Source organism: Pleurodeles waltl, chromosome 10, assembly GCF_031143425.1.
Source record: "Pleurodeles waltl isolate 20211129_DDA chromosome 10, aPleWal1.hap1.20221129, whole genome shotgun sequence".
Classification (NCBI taxonomy): Eukaryota; Metazoa; Chordata; class Amphibia; order Caudata; family Salamandridae; genus Pleurodeles; species Pleurodeles waltl.
The window spans coordinates 463,147,822-463,170,455 of NC_090449.1; the positions used below are offsets into that span (position 1 = coordinate 463,147,822).

At 45.3% G+C, this 22,634-nt stretch overlaps 1 protein-coding gene across 1 annotated transcript in view; it reads right to left on the minus strand.

Moving 5' to 3' along the window:
- The window catches only part of LOC138262429 (clathrin coat assembly protein AP180-like), a 48,461-nt gene that overhangs the window by 3,054 nt on the left and 22,773 nt on the right, over positions 1–22,634 (minus strand). The window contains exons 3-6 of the mRNA XM_069212328.1: positions 3,357–3,464; positions 2,614–2,877; positions 2,342–2,419; positions 2,155–2,226 (exon numbers count right to left, since the gene is read on the minus strand). Of these exons, the coding sequence (XP_069068429.1) occupies positions 2,155–2,226; positions 2,342–2,419; positions 2,614–2,877; positions 3,357–3,464 (522 nt within the window). The remainder of the gene's footprint in view (positions 1–2,154; positions 2,227–2,341; positions 2,420–2,613; positions 2,878–3,356; positions 3,465–22,634) is intronic.

A 22,634-nucleotide genomic window follows, 5' to 3' on the forward strand; every position in this document is an offset into this window, starting at 1 on the left:
GTGGCTCGGGTCAATCTTGTTTAGTCGACTGGGTGTGAGATACGTTCTGTGTACACAGTTAAAATGTAACAACTTAAACCTAATATTACATGACACCATACGTACCAGAGACAAAGCCAAATCCAAATCTGCATCCGCTATGTGTTCCCCCAGGTCATACTCCCACGCCCCACACTTATCACACCTGGTTGATCCTCACAAGGGCTTTATAAAACCGGGTAACAGTCCCATGGAAGTTCTCATCTTATATAACGAGAAAAATCAAAGCATGATAGTAGAATATAGCGATGGCAAGGAGATGGGGAAGTGGGCACCTTATGGTAACCTGATGGCTCAGGATGGTTTAGGCTCACCCTCAAGATAGTGAATTGTAATTATGTTCTTACATTTGCTGGCTAGTTGGTCTATACAAATATTTTGCTCCCAGGTGACCTCAGTCTGTAGACACATCCTTCCAACAGAACTTTCAGTAAGCTGGAATGTGTGCAGATCTTCCTGCATTCAAGTCAGCTTTTCCTGGCCGACCCAGTCCAGCATGCAGGAAAGCGCTCCATCTCTGTTGAGGCCTCAGAGGAAAGGCTACTTAGACTTGGGCCCAGTTTGGAAGTATAGCAGCAACCCTGCAAAGATTCCACACCTGGTCCCATTTTCACTTCTTTCTTACACTAATGTAAAGGCCTTCTCTTTTTCATCTACTTTCCTACGATTTCTGGATCATCAAGAAAGATAATCGGTGAAGGTTCATATAAACAGATGTATAACTAATGCAACACAATTGTGTCCATTCAGGAGACTTCGACTTTGGAACAGATTATCTACAACACCCAGTTCCTCTAGCTAATAAGGATCCTTTTCAAATGTTTGACATCATCACCTATCTACAAACTAAATGTTCCACCTGACTTTTTCTAGCTCTCACACCAGCGATTAGGGATTTTTCAAAATGCAAAGGGCTAATGTATGTATCCATTCACTCATAATCCAATAAGTAATAAAAGATAACACATGGTGGCTGGTTATGTGACAAACTGTACATAACATGGTGTACATTGGCATTCTGCTTTTGTAGTTTACTGTAATACATTGAAAGTGTAATCAGGGTATGCAATGAATAGATTTGCAATCATGGTTTTCAGAGTTCTTGGTCATTATGAAATTATTAGCTGGCTGAGATAAAAAGGTCCTTCCTACCCAGCGTTTGTCAGATGAATTTTGACTTTTGACCTTGTGGGCACTGTAGGAGCTTCATTTAACTGACTGCTGACCCACTACTAAGACTTCACACCCTTAACTGCCAAGGGGGCATTAGTGGACATTGCAGTGGATGCTTCTGTTTTCGCACAAATCGCCCGCTCCCATTCACTGCTTGTTCCCTCTTGATGAGCACTGAGGCAACGCCACAGTTATGTACAACACTTTACAAAATCCAAATATTAGGAAATAGTTAATCGCACAAGTAAAAATAGGCCAAACAGACTAAGTACAGTAGTGTGAATTCACATGTTTTATGCATACTGATTAGACGAGATACAGCAATTGTATGCAGCAATGAAGGAATCATACCCACCACCAAATAAATCTATCACAGCAGAAGAGTCCACTTTTGCAGGAGAAGCTGTGGGTACAGGAGGGGGGGCTGCAAATGTATCGTCTAGAATAAACACAAATTGGGATGAAAATTAATCTGAATATAAATATTTTGCTTTGATGATATATTATTTATAAAAATGTGTATCACAATGCTGCAACCAACACACTAAAAGTAAAGGAAGCTCAAAACAAGTCAACATTTAATAATAGTGAGATCAGTGATATCGATTCCCCAGTTGCCTTTTCAATCAATGTAGTGCAGACGAAAGTCTGGATACATGGAATTATTTGTGATGTTGGGATTAGTTTATTGCAGTGGCACATAAGCACATAAATGCAAAATAGACTAGGGAGACTTTATGCAGTGTGTAATGTGTCTCTTAAGCTTCAAACACTGAATCGTTTTTCTGGTATGAATTAAAGCTAAAAATAAGTTTACAAGAGTACAAAGGGTCTGTGTGTTTTCAATCTGGCGCTCACACTTTTTAAATGCGGAGTTCTTCAATACTACAACCATCATAGTATTTGAAAGAAAATGATGTGACATGTAGAACCACCACTCACCGGACAGCAGATCAGCAGTGAGAGAACTCTCAGCCAAAGGAGAAACCCCATGGGAAGCAGATGAAAAAGCATCTTTCAAAAAACAAGGGCAAATCATTGGCAAATAATGTTTCATTTCTTGCGAGATAAAGCAGCAAACACAAGCCATGCAATTGAAACATTTAACTGAGAGGGTGTGATTTGTTACCTGAATCAAGTAGATCAACGTGAGGTGCAGTGTCAGACTTGGGAGCTGTAGGTACTTCTGATACAGAGTCAAATAAATCTACAACAAGATCAATAATGTGTTTATTTTCAGAATGCTCAGCAAATATTCTGAGGTTAGAAAATGTAAATGGTGGCCATTGTCACTTCAAGTATTTCACGACAGACATGCACATGCAATTAAAGAAGAAGGTACAATAATTTGACAAGCCAGAATTAAAATCACCTAGATGGAAATTATGCAAAATAATTTACCACCAAATATATCTAGAGCAGGAGCAGTGGTGGTGGAAGTGGTGGTGGAGGCAGATGTGGTGGCGGTTGTGGTAGTAGTAGTAGTAGCAGTAGTGGCTGCAGCAGGAAAAGGAGGAGGAGGAGGAGAAGGAGTAGTTGCAAGAGCCGGAGAGGCTGTGCTAGTTGTAGGGGTAACTACAGGAACACTGGTCTCAGTTGGCTTCATAGCAAAAAGGTCCAGCTCAGAAGCAGTCTCTGCACTACCTTCAGATGGGGCAAAGGGGTCTTGTAGAAAGGGAAGTAAAGAATATACAGGATCAGTAAGCAGGACATCAGTGAGACCATTCACAACTATGGCCAATATATGTTGTACAAGTACACAATACAAATGTACTCCCCAAATCTAACATTCATCACACCTCCCTCGACAAGCCAGTCTAAAATTTTGAGACAATAAGAACTATGTCTCTTTTCCAATTATGCACAAATATTTTCTCATTAATTTATACACCTCACACCAATCTTGTAACTTCTCAATAACGAATTTTAAAGAAACAGACTGACTGTGAAAGAAAAACAGAATTCAAGTCCTGCCATATTAGCCACCCTTATCATTTTTTAGCTATTCAACATCAAGTAAACAAAATGAGGGGCATACAAGTGGCAGACATTGTACAACTACTCACAACTGTGATTATCAATTAAAAGGTGTCTACCTAAGACTCTAACAAAGAGAAAAAAAAACTTCCCAACATAAAACCCACCATTTCCTGAACATGCATCAAGAGCTGCTGCAACAGGGACGGGGGTAGCTGGTGCTGCTGCCCCTTCAGGTGCTGCAGGGGTTTCACCAGGAGAAGCTGCAAAGGCATCTAGAGTGCATTTTTTAAAATAACAGAAATTAAAAGATGAAAAAAGAGCAAAAATATAGAAAAGGAATCAAAACAAGTTGATCTTCCTTATACAACATGAGTTACCTTTTGACGTGTTCATTGAAGAAAATAAATTCCACTTTTCATATTCATCATTGTATATTAGTTTTACATTGATTTAATTTGTGAAAAGGAACTACATCAATGTACAAACGTAAGTGTTCTCATTGTATAAGGTCAGAGAAGCATGTTTATGTGGTACTACAAATAAACTGTATGGAACTAACAACATTTTACACACCAGATGTCAATCAAATTCTAAAAGTTCAATATTAGTCAAACAAACTGTATGAACAGCAGTGATTTTGCACAAGGCTGCCTTTCTTATCTCATGTGCTAAGAATGATCAATGGTTCAAAGTAACTAATTTTATCTTACAAATTGATAGATAAAAAGCACACAATCTCACAGGACAGATGGAAACTAAGTTCAAATGTATTATTTTGACTAGTCTAAACTCCCTACTTAGAAACAATTTAGGTATTTGAGTTAACCTATTGCAGTGGTTGGTACACATTCAATTTTTATCAAATACGATAAAGCAGCCTAAAATAAAAAATTACTTCAGTGCATTTTTGTAGTGCATATCATCGAGTTGAACTTGCACCTTTTTTAATAATCCTAACATCTTGGGATCAGTACTTGCAAGGTATTTTCCTTAATTCCTTAATAGCTGACCAGATCACCACCTTGCTACTAACTAAATACAAATCCAGAGCTGGGGTCAGGACAGAGGGAGCTACTTTAAATGTTTCCATGACACCTACTGCGTAATGCACTGTACATCATCATCATAAACTGTTGAGTCTGTTTGAATCCATAATGGGCTTCTGCAACCACATCATTCATTGGTTCACCAATAAGCAGTAAAAATTGAGAACCATACTGCCTCTAATACAGTCTCCCCCAAGACTATTTTAGCACCATTTGTTTTTAATTGCCAACTAAAACCAAACTGTACTTGATTCTTGAGACACAGTACACTAGTATGCCGATGGCAGACAATTATATGTAAAGACATAATCCATCAATGACATAATTAACTCCTGATTCTGTCTCCGGAGTATTCTGCAGCTGATTTCAAATATTTCCCTGTTGCGCTAAATACCCCTCCTCTTCATAAAAATCATCCTGCTCACTACTAAGCATGAGACAAATTTGATATAGCACTCTTGAACAACTTTAAAATGTGATGAGTTCCATACAAAAATAAGGTATGATTTAATTGCCACTAACTTACATGCAACTGTGATGTCATACAGACATAGGGCTGCATGTGTGATGTTATACGTAAATAATAAAGAGCAAAAAGTGCAAGTCTATTGATTCAGCTTAGGACAGTTGCCCTGAAAAAAGAAATTGAACTTCAGCACCACACAAATTAAACACACAAACTTCCCCAAGGTAAAGGCACTGCAATTCCTCTACGGTAAATTTCCACTGAAGTTCTGCAGAAGAGTAAATGACAAGGGCACTGGTCTTATTTGGAAAAATGTTTACAAAATTCAAAGCAACATTTGGATAATAGATCACCTGAGGGACAGCTGTTCACAAAAGTGTACAAATCCTTCCAGGAGGGGCCCAGCCATGTAGTGTGAAGTAATTGCCAGCTCAGGTCAAAGAAGCGGTTTGTGAGCAAGTGCTGTATCTTACATCTTCTTGAGAATCAATACCACATCTCAGTGCAATAAACATGTTTTTAACTAAAACCAACTGGATGGGGCAAAACTATAAACGAATAATACCCATGCTCATTTGTGTTCAAAGCAATTGTGCTTAAAAAAATAAAATTGTCTGTTCGTAAAAGGCGTTTATGAGTAAAGGTTCATTGACATTTACTGCAGCTATGGACATTTTGACAAAAAGTGGCTAAAGCTGACAGACCAGTTAGCTCCATGTCTCTGGAACACAATTTTCTCATTACTGGACTATTTTTGTTATCATGTGTTTTATTCCAATCGGTTTAAACCTCAAGTAAAACAATACTACAATAATATGAACGCACTCAAGTATTAACTGAAGCACAAAATCACAAACAATATGTATTTGTTGCAGCTACATCTATGTATATTTTAAGGTTGAACTGCTTGGGCAGTGGATACCTCTTTAGATAGTATCTACCCAGTCCCACATACCCATTTACAGACAGGAGATGAACTGTGTGTCTGAATCACGTTTTGCCTGCTACGCTAACACTCCTAAATCAGTAAACCATGCTTAACCCAGCAAAGATGCCAAAACAACAATGTAGGAGTGAGTCTGTCGGCCACACTAGCTTGAGGCTTGTATCAATCAATATCAACAGAGCATTAGTGGCAAGTCTCTAGAAAAGATTCCTGGGTCAGCTGCAAAATCAGTGTAGCCAACACAAAGTTTAGAAAGGTAAGTTCAAATGGGAAATTGGAGTATCCCGAAATGAAGTTGGAGGATCCAGAATTATATCAATAGCCAAAACCCAGGAATAATAAACTACAGACAAGTGCAGTATATATTAATTTCCATTTGTACAACAGATAGAATGCTGTAAATAGCATAAATTTCCAAAAGGAGGGAACACGACATATGCATAAGGAAGACATTCTGGACTATATCCAATGTAAAAACAGAAAATGCATAAGTAGGTAGGAGAGAAGAATGTAGGCATTTCAACAGTAAACTCCTTTGGAATCGCCTTATTCCAAGAACAGGATAAAAGCTTGGCTATCATTCACTGATGATCTATTGCCAGGAAACTTTAATTTAAGAGATCGGAGACAAATTCCACAAAGAATTGCTTGTTTCATAAGTATCGGCCTACACCAGTCAAAGTAATATCTGCAAATCAAATCTAACTTGGATCACATTTTAAATATTAGGAAACAATGAGACAAATTACTCAGAAGTGTTTGTCGCTGAATTTTAACAATGGATTTCAAAGTGATTGTTTAAAAATAACACACAACGGGGAACACACACTTTAGCTATCTAAACTTATTTTTATTTTGGTTTAAAAGGATTATACAACAAACCAAAAATCAAAAATAAGAGTATGTGGGGAGAGCAGGTGTTGACACTTAAAGGGTCTGTTGGTCCTGGTCCTTTCCGCAGGGTCACCACCAAACATTTTGACTTCACGCCTTCTGTTTTCTCAACCCATTTGTTTCGTCTTTTAGGGCTCTCTGCTTTTTATCACTGGTAACCAGTGCTGAAGTGCCTGTGTGCTCTCTCCTTTAAACATGGTAAAATTGGCTTACATCCAATTGGCACATTTAATGTACATACGTGCCACTCATAAAGTGGGAGTGTAGGTACCCAGGCCCTATAAATTAAATACTACTAGTGGACCTACAGAACTTACTGTGCCACCTACTTAAGTAGCCCTTTAAAACATGTCTCAGGCCGGTGTGCAGTTTCAAACTGCCATTTCAACTTGGCCAAATCAACATTTTTCCAACATAAAAGACAATTCTGAATACACAAATGTCACCGACTAGGGTCGGCCCTAAATAGCCCATAGGGTAGGGTGCATTGTATTTAAAAAGTTGGACATGTATTTTCAAGTTTTACATGTCCTGTTAGTGAAAAACTCACAAATTCGTTTTTTCACTACTGTGAGGCCTACCTCTCCCATACGATCACACTGGGTTGCCTTATTACATTTAATAGCTTTTGCTTGGGGCAGGCAGGAATGTCATGTTTACTATCTGGAGAATTGTGATTTAAATCCCTCTTTAAGGATAAAGTAGGATTTTAAGTCATGATTCTGAAAATTCAACTTTTCAAAAAGCCAGCATTTTCTTGCCCTAACCATTTGTTGCCTGCAGTCTGCTTCCTGGGTTGCATACCTAGGTGTAATTGGCAGTAAACCTTTGCACATTCCTCCCAGACAGTAGAGACAATAGAGGGCTTGGGCGTTGCCAGGATAGGCCATCCATGGCAGGGTGGGGTGCAAAGCAATGCACAGACCAACTTGCACTTTAAATAAACTGCCTCAGCTATCAGACAAAAAAATTCTCACTAGCTTATTTCAACTGCTGACAGACTAGGACCAGGAAATTCTTAACACCTTTACGGGAAGGAAAACTCCAGTAGCTTCTCCCATTTCAAAATTAGCAAAAGGTATGAAAATTGGACACTCAGGACCACTCTTCAGTACACTCATGGCTGTATGGGCACTACAGAAGAAGGCCTGCCCAGCTGCCCTAGGCCTCCACTGTGTGCTTGAGGTCTGCCCTTCTGACTGAAAAGGAAGACTGGACCTGCTCCCTTCATCCCAGGCTGTTTGAATGACTCCAGGTGCATGTTAGCTGGCCTCTTATTATGAGATAGAGGGACACTGTAAGAGGCTGGCCCTCTATGCACTGTGTAAAACTAGGCACACTGTGCAGGGAGTCAAGACAATCACACATTGGTTTCCGAGGTTAAAAATTAGACTACCTAATGCTCCAATTTTTAAGGTAGCAGGTCGAGCAGTTAGGCTAATCCAGATGTGCTAAGCATTTGTTGTACTCACAAAATCAATCATGCAGCACACACACTCAATGAATAACTTGAGACGAGACTTTATAAAAATGCTTCAGACTTTTATATAATGTTTAAGACCAAAATGGTTAAGATAAGTTTAGTACTTTTTGAGTTATGATTTTTCAAAGTTTAATAAAGTTCGTTTTTTTTTTTTGCATAATTACGCACCATAGGAATCAATAGGCAGTCATTTTTAAAAATGCATTCAAACATCGTACAGCTGAGTTACCAGTCACTTCTTTTGCAGGATGGTCGATGCAGTCGGTGGGCATCTAGTCCCAGCTGGAGGGCCTCGGTCGCATCCCGGTTCCGGCGGGAGCAGAGCTGGAAAGTCTCTTGGCATAGGCAAAGGGCCACCTGGAAAATTAGATGATTTGCAAACTTAAAGGTGGTGCCCTGGGGTCCCCTTGGGCTTTCAAGGTCGCAAGGGGTCGGGGACCCGTGGAGCACAGCTGGTTCCTCATTGCAGGACACAAGGCGGCCGGATGCAGGGCAAGTTGGAGATCTAGGAGCTATGCGCAGTGGAGTCCTTTGGAGCTGGAGGTGAGTTTCTGAGGGCTACTTACAGGACAACGGGGTCACTCAGGCAGAATGTCTGGGGTGTTCTGGAATTCCCTCAACTGGGGCGTCCTCCTGATCTTTTTTTTTCTTTTTTTTTAGCTCAGAGGGAGCTGGTCTTCTGGTTGTCCGAAGTCAGCGGACCAGTACCCAGGGTATTGGCGTAACTCTGCCACTGGAGGACGCAGTGCCACCAAACTTGGCACACGTGTAGGTTGCGTCAGGGAGGTCTGTGTGTCACCTGGTCCGGCTGCAATTTCCGGTTGCAGAGACATCGGCCGGTCAGTGAAGTGACCCTTACAGGCTTTTTGGTTCTTGGTTGGTTGGTGAGCGCTGCCTCCACTCAGAAGGGAGATCTGGGATGATTCTTGAAGCCTGGTGGTCCCATGGGTTTCCTAGGGTCACTCCTGTGTCCAGGTCCTCTGCAGCATTGATTTTCTGGTTCTGGGTGCAGCAGGTAAGGTTTGGCACCTTTTCTTCTGCAGTAGGTCCACAGTTCTCTTGCTTTGGATCTTCTTTGGTGCTGATCTTCTTTATCCTTTTAAATCTGATTTCTTGGTCTAGGGATGCCCAATAAATACTGAATTTAGTGGGCATATTAGGGGGAACCTGGCAATGTCCAATGGGATACTTATCTATGGGTGGCTCTACCTAATTTAGTGACCACTTCCTGTGGGAAGGGTCACTTCCCTAAACCTGATTGGCTATTTTCCTCTATTTCAAGATGGAGGAAACTTAATTTGAGGGTCCACTTCACAGGCAACATCTTAGGGGTAGTGCATGCTAGGTGAGGCTGCCACTCCTACCCTTTGTGTGGTTTTCCACCTTTGCTACCTCCAATAGTGGAGGTTTGCAAAGGTGGAGCCATTCTGCTGCTAGCAGCAGGCCTAGGGATCATGTTTCAAGGGCGGTAGCCCTTTGAAGCTCACTGCCAGGGCTGTGCACATTCCTGTGGGAGGGGGTGTTAGCTCATCCAGCCAGGAAGGGCATTGACTTACAAACCAGAGAGACAGGGCTCTCCCCCTGGTTTGTATAGTGACTGTCAGGAAGTGGTAGGTTGGATGAAACCAGTCAGCAGCCATGCCAAGATAGTTAGCATTTGCAGGGGGCACCTCTAAGGTGACCCCTGGGTACATTTTATCATAAATCCAATACTGGTACCAGTTTAGATTGATCATTCTGAGATGCTTGATATCAACAACTCAGGGTTCAGAGTAGCCATTATGTAGCTGGGAAACTCATGTTGACCGGTGTTCAGCACATACACTAAAATGGCTACACTGTTCACTCACTATGCCCCAGGTTTGGCATGGATACGTGGGGGCATATTGCTCATGAAGCTATGCACTCACATATAATATGGAGCACCCTACCTTAGGGCTGTAAGGCCTGCTGGAGGAGTGTCTTACCCATAGTAAATGTAGTGTATGGGGGACAGGGCACACAGGTAGTGTGCAAGTCGACTTTTGTGTGTTAGGTTTGCACCAGAACACTCAGCCTGCTATGGCAGGGCTGGGTGCATCCGGATGCATGGCCCTAGAGTGTGGCACAATCAGTGCTGCTTCCCTCAGGGGCTTACCCATAGTACCCCATGCCCTGGGTACTTACGTAACTTTCACTAGGGACTTGTAGTGATAGCTAAAGGTGTATCCAATTACTTTTACATTGTTTTAGGGAAATAACACTGGCACTGGGAACCTGGTTAGCAGGATCCCAGTACACTCCAGTCCTAGTTACATTTAGAAACAAGGCACAAAGTGTGTGTGTGGGGGGGGGGAAATACTACAACAAGGTGCCAGTTTCTCACAGACACAACAAGTTCCAGAGGTCTCCCTGCATCTTTCCAGTTGGCCTGATGCTGTGGATCTGCAACTGGATCTGCCTGAGCTCTGCTTCCCTCTGCTGGAGTACATTCCTTGACCCCCAAAGAAGTGCCTTCCAGGTCCTGGACCTTTGGTGCTGTATAAGTTGAGCTTCTCTGAGAAGAAAAGGAGAAATTCTTAAGTTTGGGCTCTTCACAACAGCGAATAGGCCCATTCACACAAAGATCATGCCGCCTGCCAATGCGATGCTCTGATGAGTCTGACTTTCCACATTACAGCAACCACCAGTGACGACCGGTAACATGAGATCTGCACTTAGAACTACAGCATTGACAGCACACAGTGACCACCAACACCAAGCTCAAACATTGACCATCCGCGATGAATTGTCTTGCTACAGCGATGGCCTTATGCTACACTTGTCCAGCTCTTCATGCTGCAGTGATGACTATTCGCAACACTATCCCTGCTCCTTACAGCCTCCTCCGTGTATCTAATTCTTTGCTCTGGATTGTGGAAGATAACCTTTTTGGCAGGACTAACCGGTTTCTTGTATCCGGCCCACACTTCATCATGGTCGGCCTGAACTTGTGACTTTCAACCGTTCTCACATAACAAGATAAGTTGAAGTGGTGCTTTGAGGTGCTATACTTATCTTAAATCTTTGAAAGTGCGCATCTCCAGTTCTGATTGGATTTTATTTCTTTCGATGTCAATTTATTCAATTTTACTCTATTTTGCTAAATTTGTGTGGGAGGTTTGCGTTGTGTTTTCACTTTGTAACTTTTTTTTAAATTCTTTTTTTTTTTTTTTTGTTACAAACTATAACCAACAATAACATACAATGCAGTGCAGGTTATAGCAAGACATAACATTATCATTATATCACAGTAGCAAAGGGTATTATTCAACAAAGTCCAAGCAATGAGACAGTTAAAACCACTGTACTAATATTGCCCTCCACCCTGCCATCCCAGCCCAAATCATCATGAGACTAGACATCACATAGCTTGTAGAAAACAGAAACATGTTGAAACAATAGTTGGTCGTCACCTGCTCGGAAGGTTCAATCTGTATCCTCACCCCCTCATCCTCCGTACTACCTACAGAGCTTAAGTCCTCCACACCAGTAAACCGTTCCAGTAAGGTTTCCCAAGCCGCTACATCAGTGAGTGCCCTCTCATCCCCCCGGTGTCAGGGGCATATGCTGTTCCTCGGCTGCACCCCATTCCATTAAATCCTGTATCCAACTGGAGATCAATGGATTCTGGGTGCTCATGCAACCAATTGCTATCCTGCGCCTAGCCAACACCAGCGCTAACTGTGCCAGTTTATATGGAATGCTCCTGCCACGTTGTTTCTGCACCACTCCCAAGAAACAGGTCATCAGCATTTCCTCCAACCCCAGTCCCGTAACCTCCTCAACTTTCACTGCCACTTCCTGCCAGAAGTCATATACTGTCCTGCAAGTCCAGGCCAGATGTAGGAAGGAAGCACCAAGTGTACCACAACTAGGGCATCCCGCTCTGTGGCTCGGGTCAATCTTGTTTAGTCGACTGGGTGTGAGATACGTTCTGTGTACACAGTTAAAATGTAACAACTTAAACCTAATATTACATGACACCATACGTACCAGAGACAAAGCCAAATCCAAATCTGCATCCGCTATGTGTTCCCCCAGGTCATACTCCCACGCCCCACACTTATCACACCTGGTTGATCCTCACAAGGGCTTTATAAAACCGGGTAATCAAGTGTGTTTGCACCCCCCAGTTAATCAAGCTGTTCAACACCACAGAGGTCTTAGGGGCTACCGGAAAACCACTCCATATCTCATGTGCCACACTTTCCATTTTTGCGTACTGCAAGAATTGACCAGGGCCCAGGCCAAAAAAATCCTTAGCTTCAGTGAAAGAGATAAACTCTCCATTGGGGTAAAGATCCCCAGCCACCTCACATCCTCCCAGTCTCCAAGCCTCCACAAACATCAACTTTTCCAAGTCCCGAAAGGGTGCCAAATCCCACATTTTCAGCTCTCTGTCAAAGGGGGCTCATTGGAGTACATGTTTAACTGCCTGCTCCCAGATTCCAGGAGTGGTCTTGACCAAGTAGGGAGCAGAGGGGTCAGATCTGTCCCCGACATCAATATATGCACAAAGGTCCACCCATCCAACATTCCTGTAAACAACCTTTTCTCACAGAGATCAGTATCCGTCATCCACTTGGCAGCATATTGCAAGTGTGCTGTGTAATAATAGTGTCTGATATTAGGAATCGCCAGCCCTCCCCCCTCAAGATCCCTCTGCAACACCGGTAGAGGCACCCTACTTCGCCACCCAACCCACATCAAAGAGATCAGCAGACTATCCAGGCAATGGAAGAGCCGGGCAGCCAACGGATATAGGGGCTGATTCTGACTGTGGCGGGCAGCGGAGGCCGCCCGCCACAGTCCCGCCGACAAATGACCGCACCACGGTCAAAAGACCGCGGCGGCCATTCTCACATTTCCGCTGGGCCGGCGGGCGCTCTCCAAAAGAGCGCCCGCCGGCCCAGCGGAAATGCCCCTGCAACGAGGATGCCGGCTCCGAATGGAGCCGGTGGAGTTGCAGGGGTGCGACGGGTGCAGCTGCACCCATCGCGTATTTCAGTGTCTGCTTTGCAGACACTGAAATACTATGCGGGGCCCTCTTACGGGGGCCCCTGCAGTGCCCATGCCATTGGCATGGGCACTGCAGGGGCCACCAGGGGCCCCGCGGCTCCCCCTACCGCCATCCTGTTCCTGGCGGGAGACCCGCCAGGAACAGGATGGCGGTAGGGGGTGTCAGAATCCCCATGGCGGCGGAGCGCGCTACGCCGCCATGGAGGATTCCCCCGAGCAGCGGAAAGTCGGCAGCAACCGCCGACTTTCCGCTTCTGACCGCGGCTGAACCGCCGCGGTCAGAATGCTCGAGGGAGCACCGCCAGCCTGTTGGCGGTGCTCCCGTGGTCGGTGACCCTGGCGGTCACCGGCCGCCAGGGTCAGAATGACCCCCATAGTGTTCTGGACCAGGTATAGACACCGCGGCAAGAACACTATCTTTGCCACAGCGGCCCTGTCCATTATGGAAAGAGGTAATCTGTTCCAGAATAATATCGAACTTTCCAGGTCGGCAACTACTCACTCGACATTATGCTTATAATGCGCAGCCATAGATTGAGTAAAACATATGCCCAGATACCTGAAGCTCAACTTCCCATCTGAGTCCTGCCCTAGGTAAATCAGCATGCGGAACGCCACGGGGAGCAGGAGTGATTTTTTCCTATTTACTTTGAGACCAGAGACGACCCCAAAAACATCCAACCTCTGCAGCAGCATAGGCACCGAGACATGAGGTTCTCGAAGATAAACCAGTGCATCATCTGCGTACAGAGAAACCACGTTTGGTCCGCTCCACTTGGATACCCCTCAGTCCTAGCTCCTCTCGAAGCCAGATCACTAGTGGCTCCACCACCAGAGCAAAAAGGAGAGGCAAAAGTAGGCATCCCTGTCTCGTGACCCTACCGATCTCCCAGGAGTCCGATAGCTCTCCCACCACCCGTACTTGTGCGGGGGGGTGTATAGTAACCGCACCCAAGCGCAGAAACCGGGGCCAAACCCCATGCCCTGCAAAACATCTAAGAGATAGCCCCAGTCAACTGTATCAAAGGCTTTCTCTAGATCCAAGGACACTAGCACCAATTCAGTTTCCTCACCTTCAGTCTTGTGCAGAACATGTGTCAAAAGGCGCAAGTTATAGGACATGCTACGACCAGGATAAACCCACAATAATCCTCGTGCACCAAACCCTGAATCACCCTGCGGAGCCGAGGGGCCAAAATCTTACAAAGTATCTTAACATCGCTATAGAACATGGTAAGCGGGCGATACGAGGAGGGGTCACCAGGATCCCCTCCCGGCTTGAGTATCAAGCACACAATGCCTTGACGCATAGTTTCTAGCAACATGCCACGCACTCGGGCTTCCTCAAACCCCTCTAGGAGCTTCTCCCTCAGAGACAAGGAAAACGTTTGATACAACTCAACAGGAAAACCATCACCACCCGGGGACTTAGACTTGGTCATTGCAGCAAGTGCCTCACTCACCTCCTCCACAGTAATCGCAGTCTCCAGACCATCCCTACTCTCTAATTCCAAGCGCGGAAGCCACATCTGCTTCAGAAATCCTCCCATACCATCCTCTGGGGGTGCAGCATTAGCCCTCGACACCCCTTGCAAATGCTCAACCAAAACCTGTAAAATGTCAGTGCGCTTCTTGAGCATTCGCCTCTAGTATTCCTAATGTGCAAAATGGGAGGAGCCACCACATCCTGATTCAGAATCCATGGCAAAAGTTTGCCAGATTTATCCCCCTCCCGGTGCAGTCACTGCCTGTATCCTATAAGAGAGACCCAACTCAGGGTATCCCAACAATTTTTAACCTCTTGTATAACCTAAGTTCCTCCCTTTCAGCCATTCTCATGTCCGGTAACCACTGCTGCAAGTTCCCTAATTTCTCCTCCAGATCTGTAAGTTCCTGCTCCATTTGTCTGCGTACGCCGACACCCCCCCATACTACTGCCTTCATAGCCTCCCACTCCAGGCCCCTAGACAGTGTTGTGTTCCAATTCAAATCCATGTACCCTTTGATGGCCTCAGCCACCCTTTCCAGACACCCCACATCAGTGAGGAAGTCCGCAGGCAAACACCAACTACGCGCTAAACAGGAGGTAGCTGCCTCCCACTGTAATTGCATCAGCACTGGTACATGATCAGATAAGAACCTACCTATTTGTGTAACATCCAGCACCTGCGAGCTATTAAGACCGCCCAGCAGAAACCCATCCAATCAGGTATGTGTAGTATGTGTTCTGGAATGACAAGTGTATTCCCTGCTCTCGGGGTGCAGCTCCCTCCAAATGTCCCAAAACCCTAAATGAGTCATCACTTTCGCAAGAGATTTCACCATCAAAGGCTTAGTCCCCAGCTTCGGTGGGAGGCAATCCAGTTCCCCGTTCAATATACAGTTGTAGTCCCCCGCCCAAACAATAGGCCTATCCACACTATCCCCCAAGATCTCTGGTATTTTGGTATAAAAGGAGTGATCATCAGTATTAGGCGCATAAGTGTTGAGGATAATAATAGGTGATCCATCCAACATACCTTCAACCAGACCATATCTACCCTCGACACCAACTTCACTGTCTATGTGGGTGAATGGAACCCCTAGAAACACCCCACGCATAAGAGGAGAAGGAGGATGAGAACATTTGATCCACCATTTCTTGGACAGTTTTTGTGCTTCCTCCTCAGTCATGTGTGTTTCCTGAAGACAAGCAATATGAACCTTATGCCTTTTTAAGAAGGAGTGTACCCTATAGCACTTGGTGCATCGCTTCAGCCCCCTGACATTCCACGTCAACATATTAATCAGATGACCCATATTGGTACAGAACTTCCATCCCTCCCATTTGAGCGCCACCCCTCGTACCCCAACCCACCATGGGAAGACAAGGAAGGTACACATTTCACATCGCTCCATTATACCTGCACTGTTGGAACAACTTCAAATATTGACAAACTGTGCCAACCCCCTCAAAACCCCAACCCCCACCCCGGATATACAATAAAACAACCATAACAAACCATACTGTAAATCCATGCTACAGATGCTGCCAGGACTACAGCCTAAACACCAACTATCCAGGTCTAAAGTCCTACCATAGCTGTGGAGTGACCACCTCCTACCCTGGCATCGATCTGCAAATTGCCTGAATACCACCCCAACGTAGCTCACTATTGTCATAAGCCCCAACCCCCTGATGTCCAATATATTCCGACTCTTAGGTGAGGCCCCCTCAGGACCTTATTCATATTCTAGTCCCATGTCTCCTCCAGAGAGGCACTCTCACGTTAACACAGAAGCCCGGCAAGCAAGGGTGCAACAGCCATCCTGGATCATTAAGGACATAGTCAGACCTGTGTGCAGACCCTCAGCTCCCCTCTCCAGCTCCACATTCAAACCCCCAGCCAAACCAGCAGACACCACTGCCATTGTCCCATCCTGTTGTATCTCAAATCTACAAGTAGAGTCTGCAGACGACCCGCAAGCCCCAGTGTCCTCCAGCTGACCATCATCACGTGAGCTCCATTACGGACCTTCCGCTCCAGAGGCCCAAGGAGAGACCCCTCCAGTCCTTTCCGGTATTCCCAGGGTCACCTTATCCCACATTTCCAGCCATCTCCATACCTCCTCCGGGCATTCGAAGAAATGAGACCTCCCACCTGAAAGCACCTTTAACCGCGCGGGATACAGGAGCATATATCTGATGTTCATGGCACAAAGCTTCGCCTTGACCTCCATCAATCCCTTTTGAGAACCTGCACCTTGTTCGTATAATCAGGATAGATGGATATTTTGCAGTTCTCATATATTGCCCTGTCGGAGTCCCGGGAAAACGTGCAACATGCAGTTTTGGTCTTTATAGTTCAGAAGACGGGCAATGAGCTCTTGGCGGCACGCCTGGCCAGGGAGGTGCAACAAGTGCCCTATGAGCATGTTCCACTACAAATACCCTGGAGAGCCCGGTCAGCTGCAGTACATCTCTGATCCACTTCCCCACAAAGGTTTCTGCTGGGGACCCCTCCTCATGCTCTGGGAAAACCAGCAGTCTGACATTATTCCACCAGGACCCCTCCTCTGGGTACTCCAGGACCCCAGAATTGGCTTACGCTATTTGTTTCCAAAGGACTCCCACCTCTGTTTGCAGCTCCACAAGAGAGCCCTTTGCCACTTTGACCTTATCAGACACCTACCTAAGGTCCACCCGGAGTAGGTTAACTTCCACTGCCACAGTTTCAATCTGACCCTCCAGAGCCACCCTAGAGCCCCGGATGGCCGCAAGAAGCTCCGCATGTGAAGACTCCTTAAGATTCGCCAGTACGCTAAAGTCATCTCCGCTCCCCTCCCATCTGGCCAGATGTTGCGGCAAGGGCACCGGGGTCGTATATATTGCTCAATGGTGTTACCCTGTGATGCATCTGTCCACCTATGCCGCACCATCTCACTCCATACCCGGATCTGAGATATGACCCAGTCTCAGCTGCTGCAGGGAAACAGCAAGAGTCTCTGGAGCACAAGGTACTGCAAGGACAGGATCCACTGCTCCTCCCTCTGTAGGGCACCACTGTACACTGCTATTCCACAGTGTGTTCAAGGCAGTGGTAGTAGATACCACCAATAAGAGAGGACCCCTCTCGATGAGTTCAGAGCTAAGAGCCAAAGGGTTCAGAAAGTTAGAAAATCTGGGAACAAGGGCTGACGCGTGCACACCTGCTCCAGTGTGCGCTGACCAAAAGCTTCAGCCAGTCAGGCCCCTGCACGGCTCTCCAGAGCCCAGCCGATCCCACCGACGCCCTTCTCAGGACACCTCCGGCCGTTTCAAGGCCCCGGAGACCTCCACTGTAAAGCAGGGGCCGCCCGGCCAGCAGGCCTACCGAATCAGCAGTGCGGCCCACGCCAACTGATCACTGTCACCACACTAGCCCATGGGGCCCAGCTGCCACCTCACCTCACCTGCAGCCCAGGAGTGGCCCACAGACACGGCCTCAGCACACGTCAGGCCTCAGTAGCCCAGAGCCCAGCCGATCCTACCAGCACCCTCTCAGGAAGCCGCCGTCCACTTCATGGCCCGAAGACCTCCTTTGCAGAAAGGGGGCCGCGTGACCAGCAGGCCCACCAAGTCGGCAGCACAGCCAAGTCGCCAGCTCACTGCCTCCACGCGAGCCCTCGGGCCCAGCAGCCACCTCGTGCACAGCTCAGGAGAGACCCACAGACACGGCCTCAGCGCCTGCCTCTGCGACCTCCCAAAAAAGGGGGACTGTGATGCACCGGACATCTCAGTGCACCGTCCCAATGCAGGGGGACGCCACCATTTGCCTCAGGCACCCCAGGATAATTACAGGATTCCACCGGAAAGCGGTAGCTCACTAGGAGTGTGTCCCACCGGCCATGTTGCTTGTCCACAACCCCCCCTACTTTGTTACCGTTTGAGGTGCTGCATAAATACTTTACTAATTGCCTTTGAGTTAAGCCTGACTGCTTTTGTGCCAAGCTTCCAGAGGGTTAAGCACAGGTTAATTTAGTGACTTTTGTGGTTCACCCCGACAAGAATTGTGGCCGTTGCTTAAGAAGACAATTCACCCCCCTCAAGAACAATACCATTTCTCTCAGGATCTATTGATTTTGAAAGCTGGCACAATTAAAAGAATATACATTCTCTAGAAAGTAGAGTGTTTGAGACTGCAAGAAAATATTTTCCATTTTGTTGTTGATGGAACAAATTGCTCAATTTAAAATGCTGCAGAGCAGTGAGATCTATGTGATGTTACGTGATGAAATTACAGCATTCCTTTACTGTTAGTCGTTACACATTTTCCAATTTGTCCTCTTCCAGAAATATGCTGAGAACCTGAGTAAATTTGCCTTTTTCAGTTTTCAAATTAGTTGAGACTACTACACTCTTGTGAGAAATTGGGTTGTTGGTGATTGGGGCGTGAGCACTGGTCAAGCAGCAATCACAATCCTTGTCAGGGTGAGGCACAAGCCAATCCTAAATTAGATTGTGCTCAACCCTCTATTAGCTTGGCACCGAGCAGTCAAGCTTAACTTACAGGCAATGTGTAAAGTATTTGTGCAACACTTCAAACAGTAATAAAGTGAAAACACCACGCAAAAGGGTCCTACACCTAGTAAGAAAAATAGAACATCCTTTAATAAATAAAACAAGACCAAACCTACAAAAGCTTAAAAGGGAGACATAACATTTTAAAGATTTTAGTAAAAATAGTGTTAAAAAGCAAAAAGCTCCAACTGTGGATAGCAGGTTGCACCAGACCGGGACAAAGTCACAAGTTCAGGTTGACTGTGATGGAGCATGGACAGCCTGAGGGATCCAGTAAGGCCTGCCGAACAGAGTACCTTAAATGCTGGTTTGCAGAGCATTGTGAGCATCCAAGTTGCAGTTGTGTCACGCAGCAGACGTGATGTGTCAGTTCTGAGATGAAGCAGGGCTGCGATGCAAAGTCCTGCGCCATCATTGAGGATTCCATTAATAGGGCTTGTGATGTGAAGTCTGGCATTGAGAATGCAACATGTAGTCAGGGTGATTTGCTGGTTCTGAGGAGCTGCAAGGCTGAGATGCAGATCTTTGTGACAAGTCCAATCCACACAGCAGCAGCAATGCATCCATTCTGCTTAGGTTTTCACCATGCAACAGAGGAGATGTGTCAGTTCTGCTGGATCCACAGGCTGGCAGACAAACCTAAGCCCGCTTCCGAGGGGCCAGGACTGTGGTGGGGTGGCACCACTTGTCAGGGTAGACTCACAAATGGCAAAGTCCAGGTCCAAGGTTGTTGGAACCTGTTGTGTATCTGAGCCTTCAGATCAGGAGACCAGCCAACTAGCCCTTGGAGTCACTCTGCGTATAAGAGAAGCAGGTCCAGTCCTTCTCACCCAGGCAAGACAGCAGCAGATAAGCATGTCAGCACAGCTGTATAGCAGTTCTCCAGAGCAGCAGTCCAGCAGAGTGGCAGTTAATTCAGCAGCACAGCAGTTTCTTCCTCGCAGAGTATCCAAGTCCAAAGGTATACTGAAGTGGTGGTGTCTGAGGTCCTGTATATACATACCCATCTGTGCCTCTGAAACGGCGAGAAGCTTCTAGAGGTAGACCTTTGAAGTGCACAGATACCCTGCCTTCCCCCTGACCTGGCCCTTTGTGTGGAGACAAAACACAGTCTTTCAAGTGAAGGGAGCTGGTCAAGCTCCTCCCTCCCATCCTCCCAGTGATGGCCCATCCAGGTACACCTATGGTTCCCATTGGGTGTGGATGTCTAGGAGGAATATACAAAGTCCAACTTTCTCCCATGCTCAGTCATGTAACCCTGCAAGCTGCAACCACCAAATGGCTTAGACAGGAAATGAAGCATTTTCAAAATTGCAATTTAAAATCTGACTTCACCATACATTAGGGTTTTCATTACAATTCCTGAGACACCAGACATGAACTGCTTACCTAGCCCCATTTGGGAATTGCACGTATAAAAAATAATAAGGTAACTCCAATGTTATCCTATTGGAGAGGTAGGCCTTGCAGTAGTGAGAAACACATTTCAAATTTTTCAATACCAAGACATGTAACACTTAAAAGTACATGTCCTACTTTTTAAATATATAACACTGCCTTCTGGGCTGTCCAGCGCCTTCCCTAATGGTTACATATGTATTAAAAAGGAAGGTTTGGGACTGGCAAAAGGCTTACTTGCCAGGTTGAATTGGCATTTTAAAAACGTGCAAACACACAGGCTGCAATTGAAGGCCTGAGACAGGTTGTAAGTGCTACTTAAGTGTGCAGCACAATCTGTGCTACAGGCCCACTACCAGCATTTAATTTACAAGTCCTGGCCACAGGTAGTGTCAGTTTACTAGGGTCTTACAAGTACACAAGATATGACAATTGGGTATAACCCAATTCTACCATGTTTTAGGGAGAAAGCACAAGCACTTTAACACTTGTTAGCAGTAGTAAAGAGTGCAGAGTTCTAAAAGCCAACAAAAACAGATTCAGAAACTAGGAGGGTGAACACAAACGTTTGGGGATGGCCCTGCACAAAGGGCCATCTTCGACAATCCTTGAAAATATATGCCTTCCAAATTCAAACAAAATACTCATTTTAATAAAAGGAATTCACCAACAGAAAAATTGAATGCTTTTTAAAAGGAATACTGCAATAGCCACTGAAGTCCCGAGCTAAGAATCATACTTCTTTTTGTTCAGTAACGTAAAACGTATGCTTTGACCTTCTAAAAGCATTTTACAAGACAGACTTTCAAAAGGTTTACGCAGAAAAGCTAAAACATCATAAGTATTTGCCTTTCCACAGTTCAACGTAATACTGCATTGCCATAAAGATATTCCTGTTTCAAACATTTCATAAACGGGATGGATATATCTATTTTGTGGAGTTTTATGTGTAAATTTCTATTGGTGCATTCTCATGCAAACTTGGACAGTCCACTCTAATTCAATAACTTCATGTACACTACTCAAAACCTTATTAAGGGTACTCAAGTACTCAAAGAGGCCAAACGTCTGACTATGGTGGCAGGAATAAAAACAGAATGCAGCTGGAATGCCTTTGCCTGGAAACTTGCTACATTTCTTAACACAGTGGCACAGAATTGTGTGCAGAAAATCTGTCCCCTGTTCTTAAGCTCCTGAACTTTGCTACAATGTTTGTACAATTTTGCCATCTTAGCACTATATCCTGTGGAAATAGTTGTAGTGTTCAAAACAGAATCTGTAGTTTTGAAATCCAGTAAAACCTTTACATAAGGACTTGGGAACTTCAAATACTCCTTGTCCACTGTGGTGATATCGAGGGGGATTTTTTTTCAGGTGGACTAAACAAGGACCATGAAACACAAAAGCACTGTTAGTGAAGCTATGCAGATTTTTCAATGCCATGTCCTGCAAAAAATAGAAAATCACAGAAGTGTAGCTGGGGTTAGGGCCCTCCTCACAAAAATAACCGTGAAAGCTAGGTCTGACCACGCAAGAAAACAAGCGCGACAGTTGTTCCACCACTAGAAAACAAGCATTTGCAATGCACTAGGGTCTCGCATTTGTCGGAGTTACAGCTGTTCACAGTTGTAAACTCCCAACTGGATTTTTCTTGCATTAAAAGAAAAAAACTGCACGATTGCGCAGCTACAGTTTACACATAATAATACCTATCGGCAAAAGTGCAATTATGAACATAACCGGCAAAAGTGCAATTAACTATGTAACAAGGTCGATAGTATGCGAAGCGCCCGACTTCTGCCCAGTGAGATCGCGCTGCGAACATAGAGAAAAAGTAGTCCACAAACTCAGCGAGCCTCGCATGTTTTCTGTACTTGGTCGCTGCGCTCGAGGAGGGCTAACCACCGGAAAAGCCATGACATATGTGTGCCTTCCACTAATCAAAAGAAGCGGATTCTAACAGGCAAGCCAACTTGCCAGTGAAAGACACTGACGTGACGTCGACGGGGCTCCAAGCCCTTTTCTAATACCTAAAGCATCTCGCTAGCGATATGCATGCACGAGCGCATGCGACGCAGGCTCAACCCTAAAAAGCAGGGAAAAGGGAGAAGGCCAGCGTGGTAGCCCGG